This window comes from Pinus tabuliformis, chromosome 5_2, assembly GCF_031772625.1.
Source record: "Pinus tabuliformis cultivar Carrire ecotype Pingquan chromosome 5_2, CPIR1, whole genome shotgun sequence".
NCBI classification, from domain to species: Eukaryota; Viridiplantae; Streptophyta; class Pinopsida; order Pinales; family Pinaceae; genus Pinus; species Pinus tabuliformis.
Window position 1 is genome coordinate 815,862,039 of NC_142306.1, and position 22,763 is coordinate 815,884,801.

The 22,763-nt window shown below is 37.8% G+C and overlaps 1 protein-coding gene across 3 annotated transcripts in view; it reads left to right on the forward strand.

The window, feature by feature from the left end:
• The window catches only part of LOC149161799 (protein TOPLESS-RELATED PROTEIN 2-like), a 95,959-nt gene extending 73,712 nt beyond the window's left edge, over nucleotides 1-22,247 (forward strand). For 2 of the 3 annotated variants that reach the window (XM_089437046.1, XM_089437044.1), the window contains 20 exons: nucleotides 60-400; nucleotides 539-620; nucleotides 5,045-5,121; nucleotides 5,224-5,484; nucleotides 5,625-5,704; nucleotides 5,917-5,964; nucleotides 6,057-6,133; nucleotides 6,594-6,670; nucleotides 6,775-7,081; nucleotides 17,542-19,094; nucleotides 19,219-19,301; nucleotides 19,503-19,614; nucleotides 19,709-19,800; nucleotides 19,968-20,217; nucleotides 20,379-20,645; nucleotides 20,778-20,855; nucleotides 21,132-21,267; nucleotides 21,384-21,585; nucleotides 21,747-21,912; nucleotides 22,046-22,247. Coding sequence is in view for 2 of the 3 variants with exons in the window: in XM_089437044.1 (XP_089293170.1) it covers nucleotides 20,586-20,645; nucleotides 20,778-20,855; nucleotides 21,132-21,267; nucleotides 21,384-21,499 (390 nt within the window). In the remaining variant the exon portion in view is untranslated. Of the gene's footprint in view, nucleotides 1-59; nucleotides 401-538; nucleotides 621-5,044; nucleotides 5,122-5,223; nucleotides 5,485-5,624; nucleotides 5,705-5,916; nucleotides 5,965-6,056; nucleotides 6,134-6,593; nucleotides 6,671-6,774; nucleotides 7,082-13,921; nucleotides 19,095-19,218; nucleotides 19,302-19,502; nucleotides 19,615-19,708; nucleotides 19,801-19,967; nucleotides 20,218-20,378; nucleotides 20,646-20,777; nucleotides 20,856-21,131; nucleotides 21,268-21,383; nucleotides 21,586-21,746; nucleotides 21,913-22,045 lie in introns of those variants that run through there. The other variant, XM_089437045.1, reaches the window with a different exon arrangement.
• The last annotated feature ends 516 nt before the right edge of the window (nucleotides 22,248-22,763 follow it).

Below are 22,763 nucleotides of genomic sequence, written 5' to 3' on the forward strand. Positions count from 1 at the left end.
GTTTACCATTACTAATTGTGTATATTTTAACCTTATTTAACCCTATTTTTTCCTTCCAGCATAGGAGAGCACATTTTAGTAACGATGATGTGCAAAGGGGGTATTTGCAATTTTTCTTTTTCCTTGTTTGCATGTTTTGTTTTCTGAGTTTGAGCATGGCTATGCTTTGAGTTGTACTTATTTTCCTTTGTTTTTTTGTTTTTTGTTTGTTTGTATTTTTGCTCTTTTTTTATAGTTTGGTCTTGGTTTCATTTGTTGGGTGTGTTGTACTCATTTTCCTTTGCTTTCGTTTTTTTTTTTCATGTTTTTTGTAGTTTGGTCTTGGTTTCATTTGTTGGGTGTGGAAAAGGAATTGAAGGAAGCAGACAGATAAAATGGAGGTTATTATTCATAAATGAAGGTGAGTTAACATACCTATATGCAATGAATTTCACTTAAAATTATCTTTCGCTAATTTGCGGCTCCACTTGCTTGTTATTCAATTTATTATTTGTTATCTATGCTCTCATAATCAACTATAATGATTTTCTTTATGTAGTGAATGACTAAAATTGTATAATCTACAAAGGTCAAGTGGTGAAGATACAATAGAAATTCTACAAACTTGGCACAAAGGATGGGTGAGCCATACTTTTCTCCTACAAAATAATATTTTCCTTTAATACACTGAAATATTTGTTATTTGCACAACGATTTATCCTTTTGTAATGGTTTCAAGGTAGTATGATCTTGTTCATGTGTGTAAGATTCAAGAATTTTCCTAAAACTTTGATATGAAAGAAATAAAAAAGTTTAATACTTATGTTCACATCTTCACTGCTTATTTTTACTATGATATTAGCCAAGGGAGGGCAAGTGCTTGTAATTCAAGTGTAAGCTTGTTTATTTTTCCACGACACTCAAGAATCTAGTTCGAGTCTAAAATCACGAACACAAAGACACTCAAATGCGACAACACTTCTACTTTGCACAACGAAATAACGTACATCAGTGAATCAACTAGTGCACATGACAATTTTAACCTTTTAAACCCTATACTTGTTATATTACAAACTATAATACAACAGTCTTAGGGCTCCTGTAGTAGGGATCATGGCCCTTACATACAAACCTGATATAATGGCACAGCTAAGGCTTTGTGTCAACTACTATGACCACCAATCTACCCTAATCAAAGTACACTTGACCTACCTGTTGACAACATGCACTATATCCCTTTCAGTCTACGTACCTTGAACACATCTTACGGGTCTCTTCCCTCCCAATCTATTGATCACTGCACTTGTATATTCAACTGCCATTATCAATGAACACAACTCCTTTTGTGTCACTGAAATCGGGCTCACAGATATGCCCACTAGCAACCTTCTAGCTCCATTAAGAAGTTTGCTCCTTGGGTCTTCTGGATATGCCCTCTTGTCAACCATATGGCTCCTTTCATAAGCTGAACTAGGGCTCCATCACTTTGCCTCCTAACAGCCCATTGATTCCTTTCATGAGCACTGTACTAGAGGCCTTCTAGACTACCCACTTGTCATCGTCCTGGATGCTCCAGAATTTTACTCCTAGGTCACACCAGATCTAGCCCCCTCGGCTTCCCTTTCATCCTTCAAAGCTCAACTCTTAGGGCTTCCAAAATTACCCACATACAGTTAACACCGTGACTAATCTAGGACTTCCAAGACTGCCCTTTATTCTGCAATTTGTGTCCTTAAGTTGTCCAAATCTAGGGTTATTCCAAATAACCCACCAACATTGATAAGATGTATTCTAAAGGGATTTGAAAATTACCCATACACGGTCAACACCATGACTAATCTAGGGCTTCCAAGACTGCCCTTTCTTCTGCAATTTATCTCTTTAAATTGTCCAAATCTAGGGCTATTCCAAACAACCCACTAATGGTGATAAGATGCATTCTATATCCCTGTTCTTAGGGCTAATTACAACTGTTGTTCAAACCTTCTCTTTTCCTTTTCTACATCACCCTTGTCGTTGTCCTTCCATCTCAAACTTCTATCCACAACAAAGAGTCATTTGCCTCCCTTTCTAGGGTCTTGACCCTCTTCATTCATCACAAATTTGGGCTATTCTTTAATTGAGATTTGGTCAGACCATAGGATGGCTCTGTGCATAAGAAGAATCCCTAACTACGACATATCAAATTTATTGTCCAAAACCTCATGGACAACCCTCCAACCTTAGCAATCTATCTCCTTGAGGACGCTACCACTTAGCCTCCAAGTAACCATGGTTCTAGTCATTTTCTTAACTGATATCCTGTGCCTTGCGACAAATCTCTGCGGCCCCAAATCTAGGGTTACCTCAGACCTGTGATACCCTTCTTCCGGCCCTCTACTTGTTGCATTGGTCCTCCAAGGCATGCGGCGTTACTCCAGCTTTCCTCTAATTCTCACGACATACCAACCTTACTCTAGGTGTTTTGGCCATGTAATAAGGTACATGACTCTGCGGCTAGATCACAAAAGTACCACTTCTATTAGCCCAGAACTTTTGGCCCTTTTCCAGAAGTCTCTTCTAGTACTTTGATGCACAGACATGCCCACTGAAACCCTCACAAAACTCATCCAGCATCCTCCTTGAACATTAACCAGAGCATGAGACAAAAAGACAAACACAAAACCCTCCTTCTTGCTCTTTATCTAGCCTTAGGTCACCCTTGCTCCTCTAAGGGTTCTCCACTTCAACAATGAATAAATAATAATTCCTTTTCTTAATTTCACACCCACACCTTTGGTACAAAATCCCAATGCGTGGGTTCTTTGCCCAAAAAAGGGCAAACCCTTTTGTGGTGAAAACTCACACAAACCCAAGCATAGGTGGTCTGACAGTGATGACTCCTTCATCAGTAGAGATCCAGACTTGTAGAAGAACATTGCACTTTCATTATTGGAATCAATTTGAGATATGCTGAGAAGCTCCAATGATACTTTTCTCCCAAAGAACTCTTTGAGATTTTTTCCGATCCTTGCATTGAAATCATTTAAATCCAAAACATTTTTCTATATCACCGAAACCCCTTTAATTTTTTGTTGTGTAGACATAAACACGATGTTGTAGCCAAACAACTGTGCGGCTTTATACAATGTTGGGTGGTTCAATCGCTTATGCTTGCTAGCAGAATGGACGAGATTGGAGCTCAATGTCTGCATACAAATATAAAACAAAACGATTTTTCTAGTCGTGTAACAAACATAGAAAGAAGTCACGATAGGTTTGAGAAGACCACCTTTGTATTGGAGTTCTTTAAGCTAAGAACAATCTCCTACAAAAAAATAATCACCAACCCAGAGTTTGTATAAGCGACATTAGTGTCAGGAAAAACTTGTGAAGAAGATAACAATTTTCTTGTATGGCAACTCATCACCCAAAACTATGCGCCAAAGTCCTATTTTATGAGATTCATTTTGTCTGATTTGGTAACTAGCAAGGTTAGCAAGGTGTACGAGAGCTATATTGCCCACAGACATAAGGAAACCAATGAATTCTATAGTGATTCTCCTCACACTTATGGGTGGCCTAATCTTGTCGTAGCCTCCAAATATCGTTGAAATCACCACCCAGCCTGCGCGCTGCTCCATGGCCCTTTTGTTTTCATCAGACACAACAAACCGTAAGCTACCATGATTGGCAAAGCTATTGTATATAGTTGTTAGCCTGTCACTCCTATGTGACATTGCAAAAATATGTGTTGAATTCATTGCCGAAAAGTGCAAAAAGTAATTTCTTTCATACCGAACGGAATTTCTTTCTTATCAGATTATTTCCCTCTACTCATATTAAATTTTAATTTAAATATATGCCCATCCAATCCACCTAGGATCATCAACAATGGGATTTATATCAAACTCAATGACCAAATGTTTCTCCAATTTGTAGATAGACAATATTACCCCTTCAATGGCCAAAAGAACTTGAAGAACTTTGTGACTACAAGTATAGAAAATCCAGGTGGTACTATCAAATATGACCAAATCTCCTTTTTATGCAATAGCTTTGTTGATGCATGCTCATGACTGCAGACTGTAAGAAAACCCTCTTTAAATGCTCCAAAACAAGGATCAACTTGACCTTATGCTTGACTTTCATCTAAAACACAGAAGTTCGTTATAAGATCGATATTTACATGTCTTTCTAAAACTTCTACATGTGAGTCTGCAATGAATAGCTACTGATGCAATTTAATAAGTTATAAATCTCCATAGCTCGACCTTATGTACACAAATCCGCTATCTAAATAAGAATTTGTTGAAGCAACATATGTTTTTCCTAGAAGTTCTAGCTTGAAACTAGTAACCCTTTCCCCTCGACATATGACAGGTAATTGAAAAATCCCTGAGATCTCCTAGAATTAACGAACAATTAAAGAAGCCCTGAGATCAACCAAAAGGTATCAAGAACCAGCCGCAAACCATAAGCATTAGTGATAGTCATAAAATTGGGTTTGGCAGGCACTGCAATAACAAATCGTGTCCTCGCTATGAATCTCTAAAACAAACAACCAAAATGTTGGCCTTCACACGAGTACACAGAAGATTATTCATTCAAATTACTATGACATGACTATATTGAATTACTCTAAACAATTTGATATGTGGATAGCTTCAAGGTTGTCTTAGCTAACCCTTTTCACAAGTTCGTAGAGTAAGTTTGGTTGATTTTCTATTTCAAAAGCCCTCTCTCTGGAGAGAGGGCTCCCACCATGGGAATTCAATGGAGAGAGGGCTCTCACCATGGGAATTCAATGTGTTGTGGCCTAAATTCTGACTAAATAATTAAAGGCATTTGTTGAATTCAATGTGTTCTAGTCTAACTAAAACAATTAAAGTTCATTTGTTGGTGTGTAGCTTATGTTTACTACAATCCATCAAAATTATGGATACATGAAATACAAAATGGATTATTATCCCCCTTTATATAACAAAACTCAAAGACATGTTTCATATTATCATTAATTATTGCATTCAATTCTCCAATTTAAATTGTATATTGATTTTAATATCTTATTATGTATTTGTTGTAGATGTATTGTTCTCGTGAGCACGAGTAAGTGGAATACAAAATGGAGTGTTTATCATTATATAAGAAACTCTAGAGGAGGTGTGTTTGCTATTATGAATACTTATTAGTTTTGAAATATGCTTACCATTACTATCTATGTTTGGATTTTAATGTTATTCACCCCACTTTTTTTCCTTTTAGCCGAGGAGATGACATTGTAGTAGAGATAATCTGCAAAGGGGAAGTTTGCAATTTTTTGTTTGTTATTGTCTACAAGTTTTGTTTTTGTTGAGTTTGAGCATAGTCATACTTTTTGTTGTACACGTTTAGCTTTGCTTTACATTTTTTTCTCATTTCTTTTAGTTTGGTCTTGTTTTGTTTATTGGATGTGTAATAGGAAAGGAACGCAACGAGGAGAGAAACTTAAAGAGATAAAATGGAGGTTATCATTCACAAATGAAGGTGAATCACCTTAACTATATGCAATGCAATTCTTTCACAATTATGTTTTGCTCATTTGTGAATCCATTTGCTTGCTTTTTAATTTATTATATGTTTTATATGTGGTCTCACACTCAATTATATTGATCTATTTTGTGTAGTGAGCGACCACAATTGTATAGTCTATGAAGGTCAATGTGAAGATACCCTGGACATTGTACCAATGCAGCTCAGAAGATTGGTCAGCCATATTTTTTTCCTACATAAGAATATTGTACTTTAGTCGATTTGATTTGATTTGATTTTATTTTTTTTTTTTTTTTGTGAATCGATTTATCCTTTTGTCATGGCTTCAGGGTAGTATGATCTTTTTAATGGGTGTGAGCTTTGAGATTTTCCAAGAACTTTGATACATAATAAAGGGAAATATTATATTGAGGTTCACAATTTCAGGGCTTATTGTTCATGGTTGAGGCTGCTATAACATTAGCCAAGGGCCAGGTACGTGTGATTAATTTGTCGCTTTGTATATTTGTTATTCATTTTCTCTCGTGGTTTATTTGTGATCTCATATATAATATTACTTTGTGCAGTGAGTGACTGTAGTTGCAGTGTCTAGGTCTAGCAGACAAGCATATTGACCCTTCAACCAATCAACCATCGTGCTAACGTACAACACTACTGCCTTGTGGACCCTGGGATTTTGGATGTTCAATATGTTTAGATATACTTGAATTCCTTTTCCCAAAAAATTCCATCTTAAGAAAACATTGTTTGTATTACTCGTAGTAGAAGTACATCTAGTTTATAATTTTATTTTTTTTGAGATATAGCACAAAAATGTGTTTCTTATTACGATTAATTATTGCGTTCGAGTCTTTAGTTTAACTTATATATCGATTCTAATATCTTATTTTGTATCTGTTGTCGATGGCTTATTTTGATGAGCACGAACAAGTGGAATACAAAAGAAAGTGTCCATCTTTATCAAACAAACTCTAGGGAGATGTGTTTTCTATTATGAATAATTTTTCGTTTTGAAATATGTCTTATTACGATTAATTATTGCATTCGACTCTTTAGTATAACTTATATAACGATTCTAATATCTTGTTTTGTATCTGTTGTAGATGGCTTGTTTTGATAAGCTCGAACAAGTGGAATACAAAAGAGAGTGTCCATAGTTATAAAACAAACTCTAGGGGAGGTGTGTTTTCTATTATGAATAATTATTGGTTTTGAAATATGTTTCCATTACTAATTGTGTGTATATTTTAACCTTATTCAACCCAATTTTTTCCCTTTCAGCAGAGGAGAGCACATTGTAGGAGAGATGATGTGCAAAGGGGATATTTGCAATTTTTCTTTTTTTCTTGTTTGCATGTTTTGTTTTCTGAGTTTGAGCATGGCCATGCTTTGATTTGTACTTATTTTCCTTCGTTTTTTTTTTTTGGTTTCAATTGTTGGGTGTGTTGTACTCGTTTTCCTTTTTTCACGTTTTTTGTAGTTTGGTCTTGGTTACATTTGTTGGGTGTGGAAAATGAAATGAAGGAAGAAGACAAAGAAAGAAATAAAGGAAGCAGCCAAAGAAAATGGAGGTTATTCTTCATAATTGAAGGTGAGTTAACATACGTATATGCAATGCATTTCACTTAAAGGTATGTTTTGTTAATTGCTGGGTCCATTTGTTTGTTATTCAATTTATTATGTGTTATCTATGCTCTCATAATCAACTATAATGATCTTCTTTATGTAGTGATCTTCTTTATGTAGTGAACGACTACAATTGTATAATCTACAAAGATCAAGTGGTTAAGATACACTAGAAATTCTAGAAGCTTGGCACAGAGGATGGGTGAACCATATTTTTCTCCTACAAAATACTATTGTCCTTTAATAAGCTAAAATATTTTTTTTGTACAACGATTTATCCTTTTGTAATGGTTTCAAGGTAGTATGATCTTGTTCATGTGTGTGAGATTCAAGAATTTTTCCTAAAACTTTGATATGAAAGAAATAGAAAAGTTATACTTAGGTTCACATCTTTAGTGCTTATTTTTCATGATTGTTGCTACTATAATATTAGCAAAGTTAGGGCAGGATATGTGTATGGTTAATTCAAGCGTAAGCTTGTTGATTTTTCCACGACACTTAAGGCTTTTGTTCGAGTCTAAAATCACGAACACAAAGACACTCAAATGTGACAACACTTCTACTTTTCACAACGAATTAACGTACATAAGTGAATCAACTAGTGCACATGACAATTTTTAACTTTTTAAACCCTCTACTTGTTATATTACAAACTATAATACAACAATGTTAAGGCTCCCGTACTAGGGATCATGGCCCTTACATACAACCTTGATATAAGGACACAACTAGGGCTTGGTGTCATTTGCTATCACGACCATTCTACCCTAAACAAAGTACACTTGACCTACTTGTTGACAACACACACTATAGCCCTTTCAGTCCACATACCTTGAACACATCTCGCAGGTCCTCTTGCCTCCCAATCTGTTGATCACTGCACTTGCATCTTCAGCTTCCACTATCAATGATCACAACTCCTTTTGTGTTATTGAACTTTGGCTCACGGATATGCCCACTAACAACCTTCTAGCTCCATTAAGAAGTTTGCTCCTTGGGTCTTCTGGATATGACCTCTTGTCAACCATATGGCTCCTTTCATAAGCTGAACTAGGGCTCCATCACTCTGCCTCCTAATAGCCCATTGGTTCCTCTCATGAATAATGTATGTGAGGTCGTCTAAGCTACCCACTTGTCAACGTCATGGATGCCTTAAAATGTTACTGCTAGGTCACACCAAATCTAGTCCTATTGGATGCCCTTTCATCCTTCAACATTCAACCCTTAGCGCTTCCAAAATTACCCATACACAGTTAACGCCATGACTATGACTAATCTAGGACTTCCAAGGCTACCCTTTATTTTACAATTTGTCTCCTTAAATGGTCCAGATCTAGGGCTTTTCCAAACAACCCACCAACATTGAAAAGATGCATTCTAAAGGGATTCTAAAATTACCCATACACAGTCAACACCATGACTAATCTAGGGCTTCCAATTTGTCTCCTTAAATTGTCCAGATCTAGGGCTATTCCAAACAACCCACCGATAGTGATAAGATGCGTTCTATACCCCTGTTCTTAGGGCTAATTACAACTGTTGTACAAACCTTTGAACATACCTCTTCTCTTCCTTTTCTACATCACCCTTGTCATTCTCCTTCCATCTCAAACTTCTACCCACAACAAAGAGGCATCTGCCTCCCTTTCTAGGGTCTCAACCCTCTCCTTTCATCACAGATTTGGGCTATTCTTTCACTAAGATTTGGGCAGACCATAGGATGACTCTCTGCACAAGAAGAAGCCCTAATTACAACATATCAAATTTGTTGTCCAAAACCTCATGGACAACCCCCCAACCTTAGCAATCTATCTCCTTGAGGACGCTACCACTTAGCCTCCAAGCAACCATGGTTCTGGTCATTTTCTTGACTGATATCCTAGGGCTTGCTACAGATCTTTGTGGCCTCAAATCTGGGGGGACAACCCCCCAACCTTAGCAATCTATCTCCTTGAGGACGCTACCACTTAGCCTCCAAGCAACCATGGTTCTGGTCATTTTCTTGACTGATATCCTAGGGCTTGCTACAGATCTTTGTGGCCTCAAATCTGGGGTTATCTCAGACCTGCGATACCCTTCTTCCAACCTTGTACTTGTGGCATTCGTTCTCTATGGCAAGCGGCGTTACTCCAACTTTCCTCCAATCCTCACGGCATACCAAAACAACCTTATTCTAGGTGTTTTGGCCCTTTAATAAGGTACAAGACTCTGTGGCTAGATCACAAAAGTACCAATGTTGTTAGCCCAGAACTTTCAGCCCTTTTCCACAAGTCTCTTCCACTACTTGGATGCACAGACTTGCCCATTGAAACCCTTGCCAAACTCAACCAACGTCCTCCTTGAACCTGAACAAGAGCATGACACAAAAGACAAACACGAAACCCTTCTTCTTGCTCTTTATCTAGATTGGCTTCCTGAGGTATGCGGCTTCTTTGGATCAGTTCTCACTTGAGAAGAATTGCACTCATTGGATAATCAAATGAGTTTCACAACTTCCCTTCTCATAGTTTTCTCACTAGGGTAGAATTTTCCCTCAAATGATGGTGTCTTTCCAAGCCTGGGCTGACTTGAAGTTTCTAGACAAACCCTAACTAACATAAGGAAAATTAATTTCTTCATTTGATTAAGACCCTTCATCATAGCCTTAGATCACCCTTCCTCCTCTAAGGGTTCCCCACTTGCAACAATGAATAAATAATAATTCCTTAATTCCTTTTCTTGATTTCACACCCACACCTTGGGTACAAAATCCTAATGCTTGGGTTCTTTGTCCACAAAAGGGCAAACCCTTTTGTGGTGCAAACTCACACAAACCCAAGCATAAGTGGTCTGACAGTGATGACTCCTTCATCAGTAGATATTAAGTCCCGTAGAAGCATATTTCATTTAACTTTGCACTTCCATCGCTAGAATCGATCTAAGATATGATGAGAAGCTTCAATGATACTTTACTCCCTAAGAACTCTTTGAGATCGTTTCTGATGTCTGCAATGAAATCATTTAAATCCAAAACATTTTTCTATATCACTATAACCCCTTTAATTTTGTGTTATGTAGACGTAAAGATGATGTTGAAGCACATTTCACTTAACTTTGCACTTCCATTGTTGGAATCGATCTAATATATGATGGGAAGCTTCAATGATACTTTTCTCCCAAAGAGTAGCTTCAATGATACTTTTCTCCCAAAGAACTCTTTGAGATCATTTCTTATGTCTAAATCATTTAAATCCAAAACATTTTTCTATATCACTACAACCCCTTTAATTGTATGTTGTGTAGACGTAAACATGATGTTGCAACCAAAAACAGAATGATTTTTATAGTCGTGGAACGAACAGAGAAAGAAGTTACAATAGGTATGAGAAGACCACCTTTGTATTGGAGTTCTTTAAGCTAAAAACAATATCCAACAAAAAATAATCACCAACCTAGAGTTTGTATAAGCGACATTAGCGCCGGGAAAAACTTGTTTAGAAGATAACAGTTTTCTTGTATGGCAACTCATTGACCAAAACTATGCGCCAAAGTCCTATTTTATGAGATTCATTTTGTTTGATTTGGTAACTAGCAAAGTGTTGATGGTGTTGGACTCGCCAACATGTCAGGGGATCTCCCTGGTAAGAAGTCCCAACTAGACCTCAGACCGTTTGGTGTAGGAGTCCTAGCAGTGAGTCGTACGATATTGCCTTGACCGCAGTTGCACGCAGAGGCAAGCAGGATGTCTTTGTTGGTAACAAGGGTATGACCAGCGCAGCAAGCCAAGGAAGGTGTATGAAGGGTTCTAACACACAGGCACAAAATGGGGAATGAGTGCGCCCCTTAGAAATTTGTGGAAACACGTAGCTTGAAAGGGAACACACGAGCAAAGATACATCACAAGTTGGAAAGTAGGTTAGCCAACGATCCAAAGTGATGGTTAAACCAACAACACATCTCAATAAGATTCATACATACATATATAGAAAGAGTCCATACATATATGCGTAAGCAAACAACTACATATATCATTAGAGTAACCAAGATAGCTGAAATACAATAAAAAAATATGCATGAAACGTGTTGGCTCTCTTATATTAAGAAAGTGAAAGTTCCAATCATACACACAACCGTGTCCAACTACTAGTCTCGACAACAGAACGTTACAGTCACTACTGCCTGCTCCTCCAAAGAGATATACTAGCTCTGCACTGTGGAGAAGCCAAGGCTCGTTACAATACACTCCAAGCTTTCTCTAAGATACACCTATTGGAAGCTTGGCTCCCAAAAGCTTGTACCATTATGAGGTTTTATAAATAGCAAACGACGAGGTGACCCTTGACATTCCCCTTTGTGACTCTTCACCTACCCTCATGACTCTTCAACTACTACATGATTGTTACATTCGACCATCGACACTTGGTCTTTCACTTTTACAAGATGTTACATTACAATCTGCACATGTACCCATGTGAGACAAAATAGGCTTGAGAAAGCCATGCAAGCTATCACTAAGACTCAAACAACTGTGGGAAGACCAACTCTTCGACATCCTCGTGATGATCAACGGTGGCGAACTAATGCCAAGCTTGGTAGTCCGTGATGGTGTCCACATGCTCAATGGTGACATCTTACTGAAAATGAACTCTTGCCTCCATTGCATCCGGGTACACTGAAAACTCTTCGACATCCTCATGATGATCAACGGTGGCGAACTAATGCCAAGCTTGGTAGTCCGTGATGGTGTCCACATGCTCAATGGTGACATCTTACTGAAAATGAACTCTTGCCTCCATTGCATTCGGGTACACTGATTTGGCTCCTCTGTCCAACTCGTTTGATAACATGCACATCATAGTCTTGAGTGTGGTCGGGCCAGCAACACACCGATGCATATTATTTGCGCTGATCTCCAAGTGTGTGTTGGTGGCTATGCGCATCAACTCGTTGAAGTACATGTCGAGCTCCAGTTAGACTTGGTTCTTTGTCTTCGCCTCGGTGAGTGTGCCAACGGATGGGATCGCATGCGTGCGCACAATGACATCCATGCTCCTGAACACCCGTGCATGCAATCAACAACACTGCTCACCCTGTCTGCTTTGTGCCAGCTGCTGGGATGGGTCTATATCTTGTATGGGCACGCAGTTTCATCAGTCTATGCGGGTTGCGCCTCCTGCTGGATCTGTTCCTGCTGTGCTTCCTTCTCTGCTCTGCACAACTCCTGTTCTTCCCTGAGTTGTCGCTTCAACTCCTGCAACTCCTCCTTTTTTTCCTCCATCCTTTGTTTGTCTCTTTGCCTTTGCGCGATCCTCTTGTCACGCTGTCACCTCTTAGCTTCAATATCCAAAGCTGCTTTCATCACAATTGGATCTGCTTTGAACTTGTAGCTTTGCCCCACCACTGTGTTGTCAACAACCTTCTTCTTGCCTTTGTCGCGCGCAAGTCTGCTACTCTCTGCTGCTGCTGATGGTACTTCTCTCTGCGATGTTGCTATGTTCTCAACTGCATCTCCGGTTGCGCTCTCAATGGTGTCCTTTGACCCTGCTCTCTAAGAGGCCATTGTGCTTGTACTACTGGAGACAGACGAACACCTGTGATACCTGGAGACATAGCAACACTCATGGCAAGCAATCCATCAGTTGAGAACCAAAACAAACTTGAGCACTGACTTGCAACATACCTATATGACTGATTGTGGAGATTGTGCAATTTCCACCGAGAAGCTTGGAGATTGTCTGCCAAAACTGCGCAAGGCATAGTCCGGGCTGTTAAGAGGTTGACTGACTGCTAGAACTGCACAATGCACAGTCCAGCCTGGCCTACTGAGGACTGAAATTGCGCAATGCGCAATTTCAGTCAGCAGTGACATGCAAACCAGCGAACTGCATTGCGCAATTTCTGGGGCCAACAAGGCATTGCCTCCCAAAATTGCGCAATGCAAGCCTAGAGGCCAGTGTTGGTCAGATTTGCGCATTTTCTGGGAGGAACACAAATCCTTCATTCTCATAAATGTGCATTGTTGCTGGGCAAGGCAAGGTCCAGGCCAAGGCAACCCAGATTTGCCGACGACTGACTGAAAACATGAAAAGGTTTGGATGCATGGCGAGACTGAGTGTAAGCAAGAGTGAATGATCATGCATGCAAACAATGAATGCAGGATTCAGAAAACAAGAGTGCATGCATGTGTGTGAAACAAGTCGCCGCAACGGCGACCATCCGTGCAAAATAGTGTCATGCAAAAAATGAGATGCAAACAAAAACTGAAACGGTGCTTCTACAAGCTAATATACATTAAAACGACAGCAAGCGTTCATTGAAATCAAGCAGACAACACTTACACAAAGCGAAATACAAAAAGTGACAGAAACGCAACACAAGACATGAAAAGTAGACTTACCTTGAAAAAGTTGAGTTGAATGTGCCGAAGACTCCTAGATGCGATGTGGGATGTCAGAGTTGCAAGATTGATGTGAGGAATGAGCTCTGTAGCGTCCGGAAAATGAGTTTTGATAAGATCGAGGTTATGATGCGCATGCCACAAATTTAGGAAAAAATGACACTTGGAGGGAAGCTTCTAAAACGATCTTTGCATGTAACCTCTAGCTGCTAAAAATAGATCCCTAAAATTTAGGGATTCCTTTTGCACTTTGCATTTTGCTTTTTACTATTTCGGGAAAAAGCAACCCATTCATGCAAATCATGATTGCACAGTCCCGGAGGGAACCGGTCCACCTGAAGGCACATGCATCAATCTGCAAGCCTGGGAAAGGGATTTGTGCAGTTTCTGGGCTGAGCAGGGCTGGCTGTCCCTGAGGCATTGCGCAATTTCTGGGTTGAAGCCCTATGTCGGGCTGGATTGGGCAATTTTCTAAGGGAGGGCTGCCTGGGTGGATTGTGCAATTCTAGAGCTCAGCAGGCAGCCCAGCAAGGACTGCGCAATTTTTGGAGGGAAGGCTGGTCCCCCCTCCAGAATTGCACAATTTTCTGAGTGAACATCTCAGCCAGAAAATTACTTAAGTCCGGAATGGCAGCCTGTGATGGGAGACACACAAGTTGACATGCACAGGCTAGCAAGCCAATGAAACTCTGCTAAAGCCTATGTACTTGACAGTGCAAGACATGTTGCTAAGGATGGTTGGTAGGGAGGCTCCAAAACAAAGCTAAGGCAAAATTTTGGAGGGTGGTTGTAGCCACTACAACACAAAGTTAGCAAGGTGCAACTCATTAGCCAAAACTATGCGCCAAAGTCCTATTTTATTAGATTCATTTTGGCTGATTTGGTAACTAGCAAGGTTAGCAAGGTGTACGAGAGCTATATTGCCCACAAACATAAGGAAAGCAGTGATTCTCCTCACATGCATAGGTGGCATAATCTTGTTGTAGGCTCCAAATATCGTTGAAATCACCACCCAACCTGCACATTGCTCCATGGACCTTTTGTTTTCATCAGACACAACAAATTGTAAGCTACCATGATTGGCAAAGCTATTGTATAGAGTTGTCAGCCTATCACTCCTAGGTGACATTGCAAAAATATGCATTGAATTCCTAGACCAAAAAGTGCGAAGACTAATAGCTTTCATACCCAATGGAATTTCTTTCGTAAGAGATAATTTCCCTCTGCTCATATTAAATATAAAGTTAAACATATGCCCATCCAATCCACAAAGGATCATCACCAATGGGATTTATATCAATCTTAATGACCAAATGTTTCTCCAATTCCCAGATAGACAATATTAGACAATATTACCCCTTCAGTGGCCAAAAGAACTTGAAGAACATTGTGACTACAATTATAAAAAATCTAGTGGGTACTTATCAAATATGACCAAATCTCCTTTTTGCCCAGTAGCTTTGTTGATGCGTGCTCATAATGGTAGACTTTAAGAGAAAACCCTCTTTAAATGCTCCTAAACAAGGAACAACTTGACCTTATGCTTGACTTTCATCTAAAATACAGAAGTTCGTTATAAGATTGATATTTACATACATTTCCAAAACTTCTAATGTGAGCTTGAAACGACTAGCTATTGATGCAATTTAACAAGTTATAAATCTCCTTAGTTCGGCCTTATGTATATATATCCGCCATCTAAATAAGAAGTTGTTGAAGCTTTATATTTACATATCTAAAATACAGTAGTTTGTTATATGATTGATATTTACATGTCTTTCCAAAACATCTACATGTGAGCTTGAAACAACTAGCTACAGATGCAATTTAACAAGTTATAAATCTCCATAGCTCGACGTTATGTACATAAATCCGCTATCTAAATAAGAAGTTGTTGAAGCGTTCTAGCTTGAAACTAGTAACCCTTTCCCCTTGACATATGACAGGCAATTGAAAAATCCCTAAGATCACCTAGAAGTATTGAGCAATTGAAGAAGCCTTGAGATCACCTAGAAGGTATCAAGAACCATCCGCAAACCATAAGCATTAGTGATAGTCATAAAGTTGGGTTTGGCAGGCACTGCAATAACAAAACGTCTTCTCACTATGAATCTCTAAAACAAACAACCAAAAAAACGTCTTCTCATTATGAATCTCTAAAACAAACAACCAAAAATGTGGGCCTTCACACGAGTACACAGAAGATTATTCATTCAAATTACTATGACATGACTATATTGAATTACTCTAAACAATTTGATATGTGGATAGCTTCAAGACTATCTTAGCTAACCCTTGTCACAAGTTCTTAGAGTAAAACTGCTTGATTTTCTATTTCAAAAGGCCCCTCTCTGGGTGAGAGGGCTCCCAACATGGGAATTCAATGGATAACCCTTGTCACAAGTTCTTAGAGTAAAATTTCTTGATTTTCTATTTCAAAAGGCCTCTCCCCCGGGCTCCCACCATGGGAATTTAATGTGTTATTGTCTAAATTCTGACTGAAATAATTAAAGGCATTTGTTGAATTCAATGTGTTCTGGTCTAAACAGTGACTGAAACAGTGAAACAACTAAAGCGCATTTGTTGGCGTGTAGTAAGTTATATTTACTACAATCCATCTTGATTGTGTGCAGTTTGCAGCAGCAATGCTTTGATCTCCTTGGCTGTAACATCTTCCCTTGTGGATTGCTCTGCTCAAAATACATCTAGTGCAAATCCATTGAGCAGCTTATGATTGTTTAATTAACATCAAGACCAAGTCCGTCCAAAACCTTGATTTGGAATTTAGCAATCCTGATTTTTTTGAAAAAAGCATGTGAATGTTTAGGGCCTTTCCTTCAGATGGCTCAGATTGTGAGAATCTCTCTATGGTGCCTATCGTATCCTTTGGTTCTCAACCGACTTGCAATTGGATAGTAGTCCACCAGAACTTATGAGAGGCTCATTTTACGCATAACCATGACAAAAATATACTCCATCTTTTAATAAAATTTTCCCTTGCAATTTTTGTTACAACATATCAAATCTAACATACATATTGGGCATACTTGATGCCACGGACTTCAAACAGAAATGATCTTTTTTTTGGCAACCCCTCCTTGAAAGCTTTCACAATTATAGCCTCATTCAAAAATGAAACCAAAATACTGGGAAACTTATAGCCAGATTTGCTTTTTCCCTTTCTCAAGTTTAAATTAAATGTTGAATGTTGGTTTTTCTCAAAACAATGGTGGGCTTGTACTTGCCAAATTACCAGTACTGGTCTTGCAATTGCAGTCTTGGGAAGATCCCAATTCTCTTTCAACATTTTGCTTCATCCTTTCCCTCCTTTTGTCCATCTACATTTCGCTGCATCCTCTCCCTCCTTTTGTCCATCTTGGTGGGAAGTGGCCTTTTATTCATGTAGAACCAAAGAAAAACTTTTAATACAGAATAACAAGATAAAAAAGAAAGAAAAAAGAGCTAATGGTAAAATTAACAAATACCCTTATCAAAGTTAAAGGTGCTCGAAGATATTTCAAAGAAAAACTTTTAATACAGAATAACAAGATAAAAAAGAAAGAAAAAAGAGCTAATGGTAAAATTAACAAATACCCTTATCAAAATTAAAGGTGCTCGAAGATATTTCGTTCTATGTGATACATAGAAAACATCTTGGATGAAAGCCATAATCCTTCACGGTGGCCATGATCATCCAAACTAGTCAATTTATTTCCTGTGTCTTGTTATGAGTGCTCAGATGCCCTAAGCAATTAAGTTTGAGCATCTAGTGTAATTTGCTAATTGACCTCAACATTATAACCTTGGGCCACTGGAGTAAATATTATATGATCAAAGAAAATTAATTGATACTTTCCATCTCCTGATAATACAATGTAATTTGCTAATTGACCTCAACATTATAACCTTGGGCCACTTGAGTAAATATTATATGATCAAGGAAAATTAACAAGGCCTTGCATCTTTGAGTAGCTGGGAATGTTTAATGTTTTTAGGTATAGCATTGTTATTAGTTGGCATTGTTACATATTGCCCTCTTCATTTTCGAGCGAGGCAAGAACTCTCAATCAGGGTTCAAATGTTATGAGCATGGGTTTCCATCCTTTGGCAGCGAACAATTCTAAGGTGATTTCAAATTCCTTTCAATACAATTCTTTATTTAAATAAATTCCTTAAGTTAATTTGGAAGAAGTACCTTTTATCTTTATAAATATGTGGTTCAAATAATTTAAATAAATTCAGTTAATTTGGAAGATGTATCTTTTATCTTTATAAATATGTTCACACTGACTAGTGCTTCAAATTTGGACCTTTAAAGGTTGGGAAATTTTTGCTTGTTCGATTCCCATGCAGGTAAATGATTTTTTCATAAATTAGTTCTCTAATTAAAATTAGAAAAATGTACATGTATGAATGGATCATGAAAAGATTTTAGAGTCTTTACTGGAGTTGATCAATAGCACCAGCCTTAAGCTGCTCTTGTGACAAAACCAGTTGTATCAATGAATTGTTGTATTTTAGCCCAAATCGGAGTCTTTGGTAACTTAATCTATACTCTATATTCATTAATAAGATGTTTTGATATTTGATCAATAGCAATCCAGTTGTATCAATGAATTGTTGTATTTTAGCTCAAATCGGAGTCCTTGGTAACTTAATCTATACTCTATATTCATTAATAAGATGTTTTGATATTTGATCAATAGCTAGCCCAAATCGGAGTCCTTGGTAACTTAATCTATACTCTATATTCATTAATAAGATGTTTTGATATTTGATCAATAGCACTGACCTTACGCTGCTCTTTTGAAAAATCCAGTTGTATCAATGAATTGTTGTATTTTAGCCCAAATCGGGGTCCTTGGTAACTTAATCTAAACTCTATATTCATTAATAAGATGTTTTGATATCATTTCCTTCTTTATACAACAATGTGAGTGATTTGTTATAATGCCATCTACAAATGCTTCTAGTCTCTTTTTTTGGTTGCACACCAATAAAATGGTGCGCTACTCCAGTCCTCCAGTCCTTGGTAACTCAATCTATACTCTATATTCATTAATAAGATGTTTTGATATCATTTCCTTCTTTATACAACAATGTGAGTGATTTGTTATAATGCCATCTACAAATGCCTCTAGTCTCTTTTTTTGGTTGCACACCAATAAAATGGTGTGCTACCCCCTCTATTCAGATACTGACATGCCTGCATTTGTGTTATAGGAGTTGCATTTTCCAAGCATATAATTCACATATATATTCTTATTTTGTGGCAATTTGAGACAACATCTAGAGGTTTGATTTGAGACAACAGCTAGAGGTTTGCTTGCATGGCCAACCTGTACATTCTTGTAGGTCTGTAAAATTAAGTTTGTATTGAAAGCATATTTATTAACATTGATATAATTTAAACATGTGCGTCATGTTGGTGGTGTGAAGGATATTGCTTTTTCACACCCTACCTACCAACTCTTCATTCTTACATGAGGGGATGATAAGACCATCAAGGTAATACGCTTTACATGTGTCAAGATTCATTCTAATATTTGTCACACCCTACCAGCTCTTCATAATTACATGAGGGGATGATAAGACCATCAAGGTAATACGCTTTATCATGTGTCAAGATTCATTCTAATATTTGTTATTTGTCGCACTTATTTGTATATGAAAATTTAAAAAAGAAAGAAAAAAAAATTGTTTGTGACTGTATGTGTGGGATGCAGTAACTGGTCGAAAGCAGTGCACATTTGAAGGTCATGAAGCAGCTATATGTTCTGTTTGTCCTTACCGGTGAGAAAATTTTCAGGTACTTTGTTCCTTGAGACCTGAAAAATTTATGTGTATTGTAGTTGAGTAATATTAAATTCTAGTTGTTTTGAAGTTACTTTTATATTTTTGTTTGATGTTTGGCTTCCTGTTAATTTTTGGGCATATGACAAATATTTTATTGCACTAAAGATAGATGAATTATGATTCTTTTTTCGTATGCAATTTATATTTTCTACAGCTATTGATGGAAATATCAAAGCTTGGTTGTGTGATCTTGGGGGATCTAGGGTGGACCATAATGATCCAGGCCTCTGGTGCACTACAATGGCTTATAGTGCTGATGGAACAAGGTAAAATGTTAACTTAGAATGGTGTTTGGTTTGTAAAGTCTCTTCATGTGGATCTGAGTTTTACTTTATCCAATTTTCTATATTTGATGGAAAGATCAAAGCCTGGTTGTGTGATCTTGGGGGATCGAGGGTGGACTATAATGATCCATGGTGCACTACAATGGCTTATAGTGCTCATGGAACAAGGTAAAATGTTAACTTAGAATGGTGTTTGGTTTGTAAAGTCTCTTCATGTGGATCTGAGTTTTACTTTATCCAATTTTCTATATTTGCTCTGTCAAGACTATCCTTTATGGATTATATAACCATTTGCATTTTATCTGAAGTATATAATCATTTGTATTTTTTATTAGGCTCTTTCCCTGTGGAACAAGTAAAGTTGGTGATTCATACCTCGTTTAGTGGAACGAAAGTGAGGGAACAATCAGGCGGACCTATTCTAGTTTTAGGAAGCATTCATTAGGTGTTGTGCAATTTGATACAACCAAGAATAGATTCTTGGCATTTGATTTTGAATTTCAAATAAAGTTTTGGGACATGGATAACACCAATATCCTCTTGATGTTGAGGGTAGTTCGGTAAGAAGTTATTTTGGAAGATGAGGTGAGGATGCTTTATTTTCAGAGTTTGGGAGAGATTGATTTTCCTAATAAAAAAAAATAAAAAAATCTAACACATTATTTAAGTTTTCTTAATCACATCTCAATGCAAAATCTCTGCTTTATTTCCCAAAAGCTCCAAGCTAATCCTCGCCTTCGTTTCAGTCAAGATGGTGGTTCCCTGTGGAAATAAAAGCTCCAAGCTAATCCTCGCCTTCGTTTCAGTCAAGATGGTGGTTCCCTGTGGAAATAAAAGCTCCAAGCTAATCCTCGCCTCCGTTTCAGTCAAGATGGTGGTTCCCTGTTGGCAGTCACAACGAATGACAATGGCATAAAGATCTTAGCCAACGTAGAGGGATTTTGCTAATTCCCATGCTCAAGAGTAGATCCCTTGAGGGAACGAGGGTGCCACCAGAGTCAATGGAAACAAAGGTAAATTGCTTCTTCCATGCGCATTTACTATGTACACGAACTACTAATTAATGGCAAAGTTGGCAAATTTAAACTCTAACTAGATCATTTTTACTATGCAAACTTCAATCGTGAATGTCATGCCTCCTGCAGTCACTGCTCCTGGTTCCCTTAGCAGTGTTATTGAACGTTAAGACAGACTTCCACCTGCATTGTCAAATGACCTATTTTGTAAGAGCTTTCTCCTAGAATTGTTTCTTTAGAATCTAGCGTATTTGTCTACCCATATTCAGTTTAGTCGGTTACATATATCTTATCATTTTCTAAACTTTCACTCCAAGAGTCCGGATATTGTTGCTTTCAACTTTTCATATAGCGTACGATTTTGTTCTTTTCCCCTTTCAAATGCTCTATTAGCCATTATTTTGGCATATCTTTAATAGGAATGGGATGATATGATCAATGAATTCTAACAATTATCTGACACTGCACACAACATGTGTGCAGAGTAGTATAGACAGTAGTCGGACCCCAGATATTAAACCAAGGCTTCTAGATGAGGTCACGGACAAGAGCAAGAACTGGAAATTCACTGAGGGTCAGTGTAGGTCTCACAGGTTGCCTAACAATGCATGCGAGCAAGGTATGCAATCGTCCTTCCACTATAAAAAAAAAACATTAAAATCTGACATTGCAATTTTATGTGCTACAAATTCTGTCGATATTGATCCTAACAAGTAATGTGATAATTTCTTGCAGGTGGTAAAACTGATATACACCTATTCCGGTGTTGTTGTTTTAGCTCTGACGTCCAATGCTCTCCATATACAATTTCATGTGCTACAAATTCTGTCGATATTGATCCAAACAAGTAAAGCAGGTGGTAAAACTGATATACACCTATTCCGGTGTTGTTGGTGTTGTTGTTTTAGCTCGGAGTGACAGGAATCCATCCGGAAAGGTGGGGTTCTTTAGTAGTTGTTGTTTGTTTCCTTTTTATTTTAGCTTGTTTTATTTATTTATTTGTTTATTATAATTTTGGATATATAATTTGCAGTTGTATTTTATGTAGTAATGATTGACGATTAACTAAGAGTTAGTACTTTGTTCCGCCGTCTACAGCGAGTATTCCACCACAGGCAACCAGCTAGTGGGATTGTTATGAATAATGACATTGGTGATACAAATCCAGAAGAAGCCGCTGCTTGTATAGCTTATTGAGAATGATTCTTATGTGATGTCTACTTCCTGTGGCAAGGTCTCCTTACTCAATATGATGACATCTAAGGTAAGAGTGCCTTTTACCTAAAGAGCAGTTTCGCTTCAATGTTTCCGATGATATATATAATTTCAGTTTTGATACTTTGGTCTGCTTAGGGTTTATTATCTAATGTCTCGCCTTTAACTTTCAAATTATGAAGGTAACGGGGTTCACTTCAGGATCACTCAAGGTTCTTGTGTAATGTTCCTCGCTATAGGCTAAGAACTCAAAGGCTCCCAATTTATCTAAATAACTGGTTTCATGGGATACTAATTAGTGATTCATTGCAGATCATGACAACTTAGCCACACTTTTGGCTGTCCACCCTCAGCACCAGCACAATAACATCATTCCAATTGGTATGGAGGATTCATGAATTCAAATATACAATGTTCGAGTTGATGAGGTGCTGCCTGTGAATATATCTTTGAATTTAAAATTCTTTTCTTTTTTCTTTATTGTGCTGTTTTATAAAAAATGACCTAAGTGGCATGCTCAATTTTTATAGGTAAAAACAAAGCTCAAAGGCCGCCGAAAGAGAATCACAGGGCTGGCTTTTTCACATGTTTTGAATGTGTTGGTATCTTTTGGAGTTGATGACCAGGTATATGGTTTCTCTTATTATTATCTGTAGTCCGACTCCAGGATGTTCACTTTAAAGTGCGCATAAATTTACCGAGTAGAAATGTTCATGTACTCACAACATCTTTTGGCAGTTATGCCTCTGGGGAATAGATGGTGGGACAAGCGCAAGTCAAAAGTTGTACCAGTCGGGGATACGAGAGTACAGTTTCATAAGATCAAATTCACTTGTTGGTTGTGCATGAGAGCCAACTTGCTATATATAATGCTTCCAAGTTGGAGCGTTTGCGCTATGC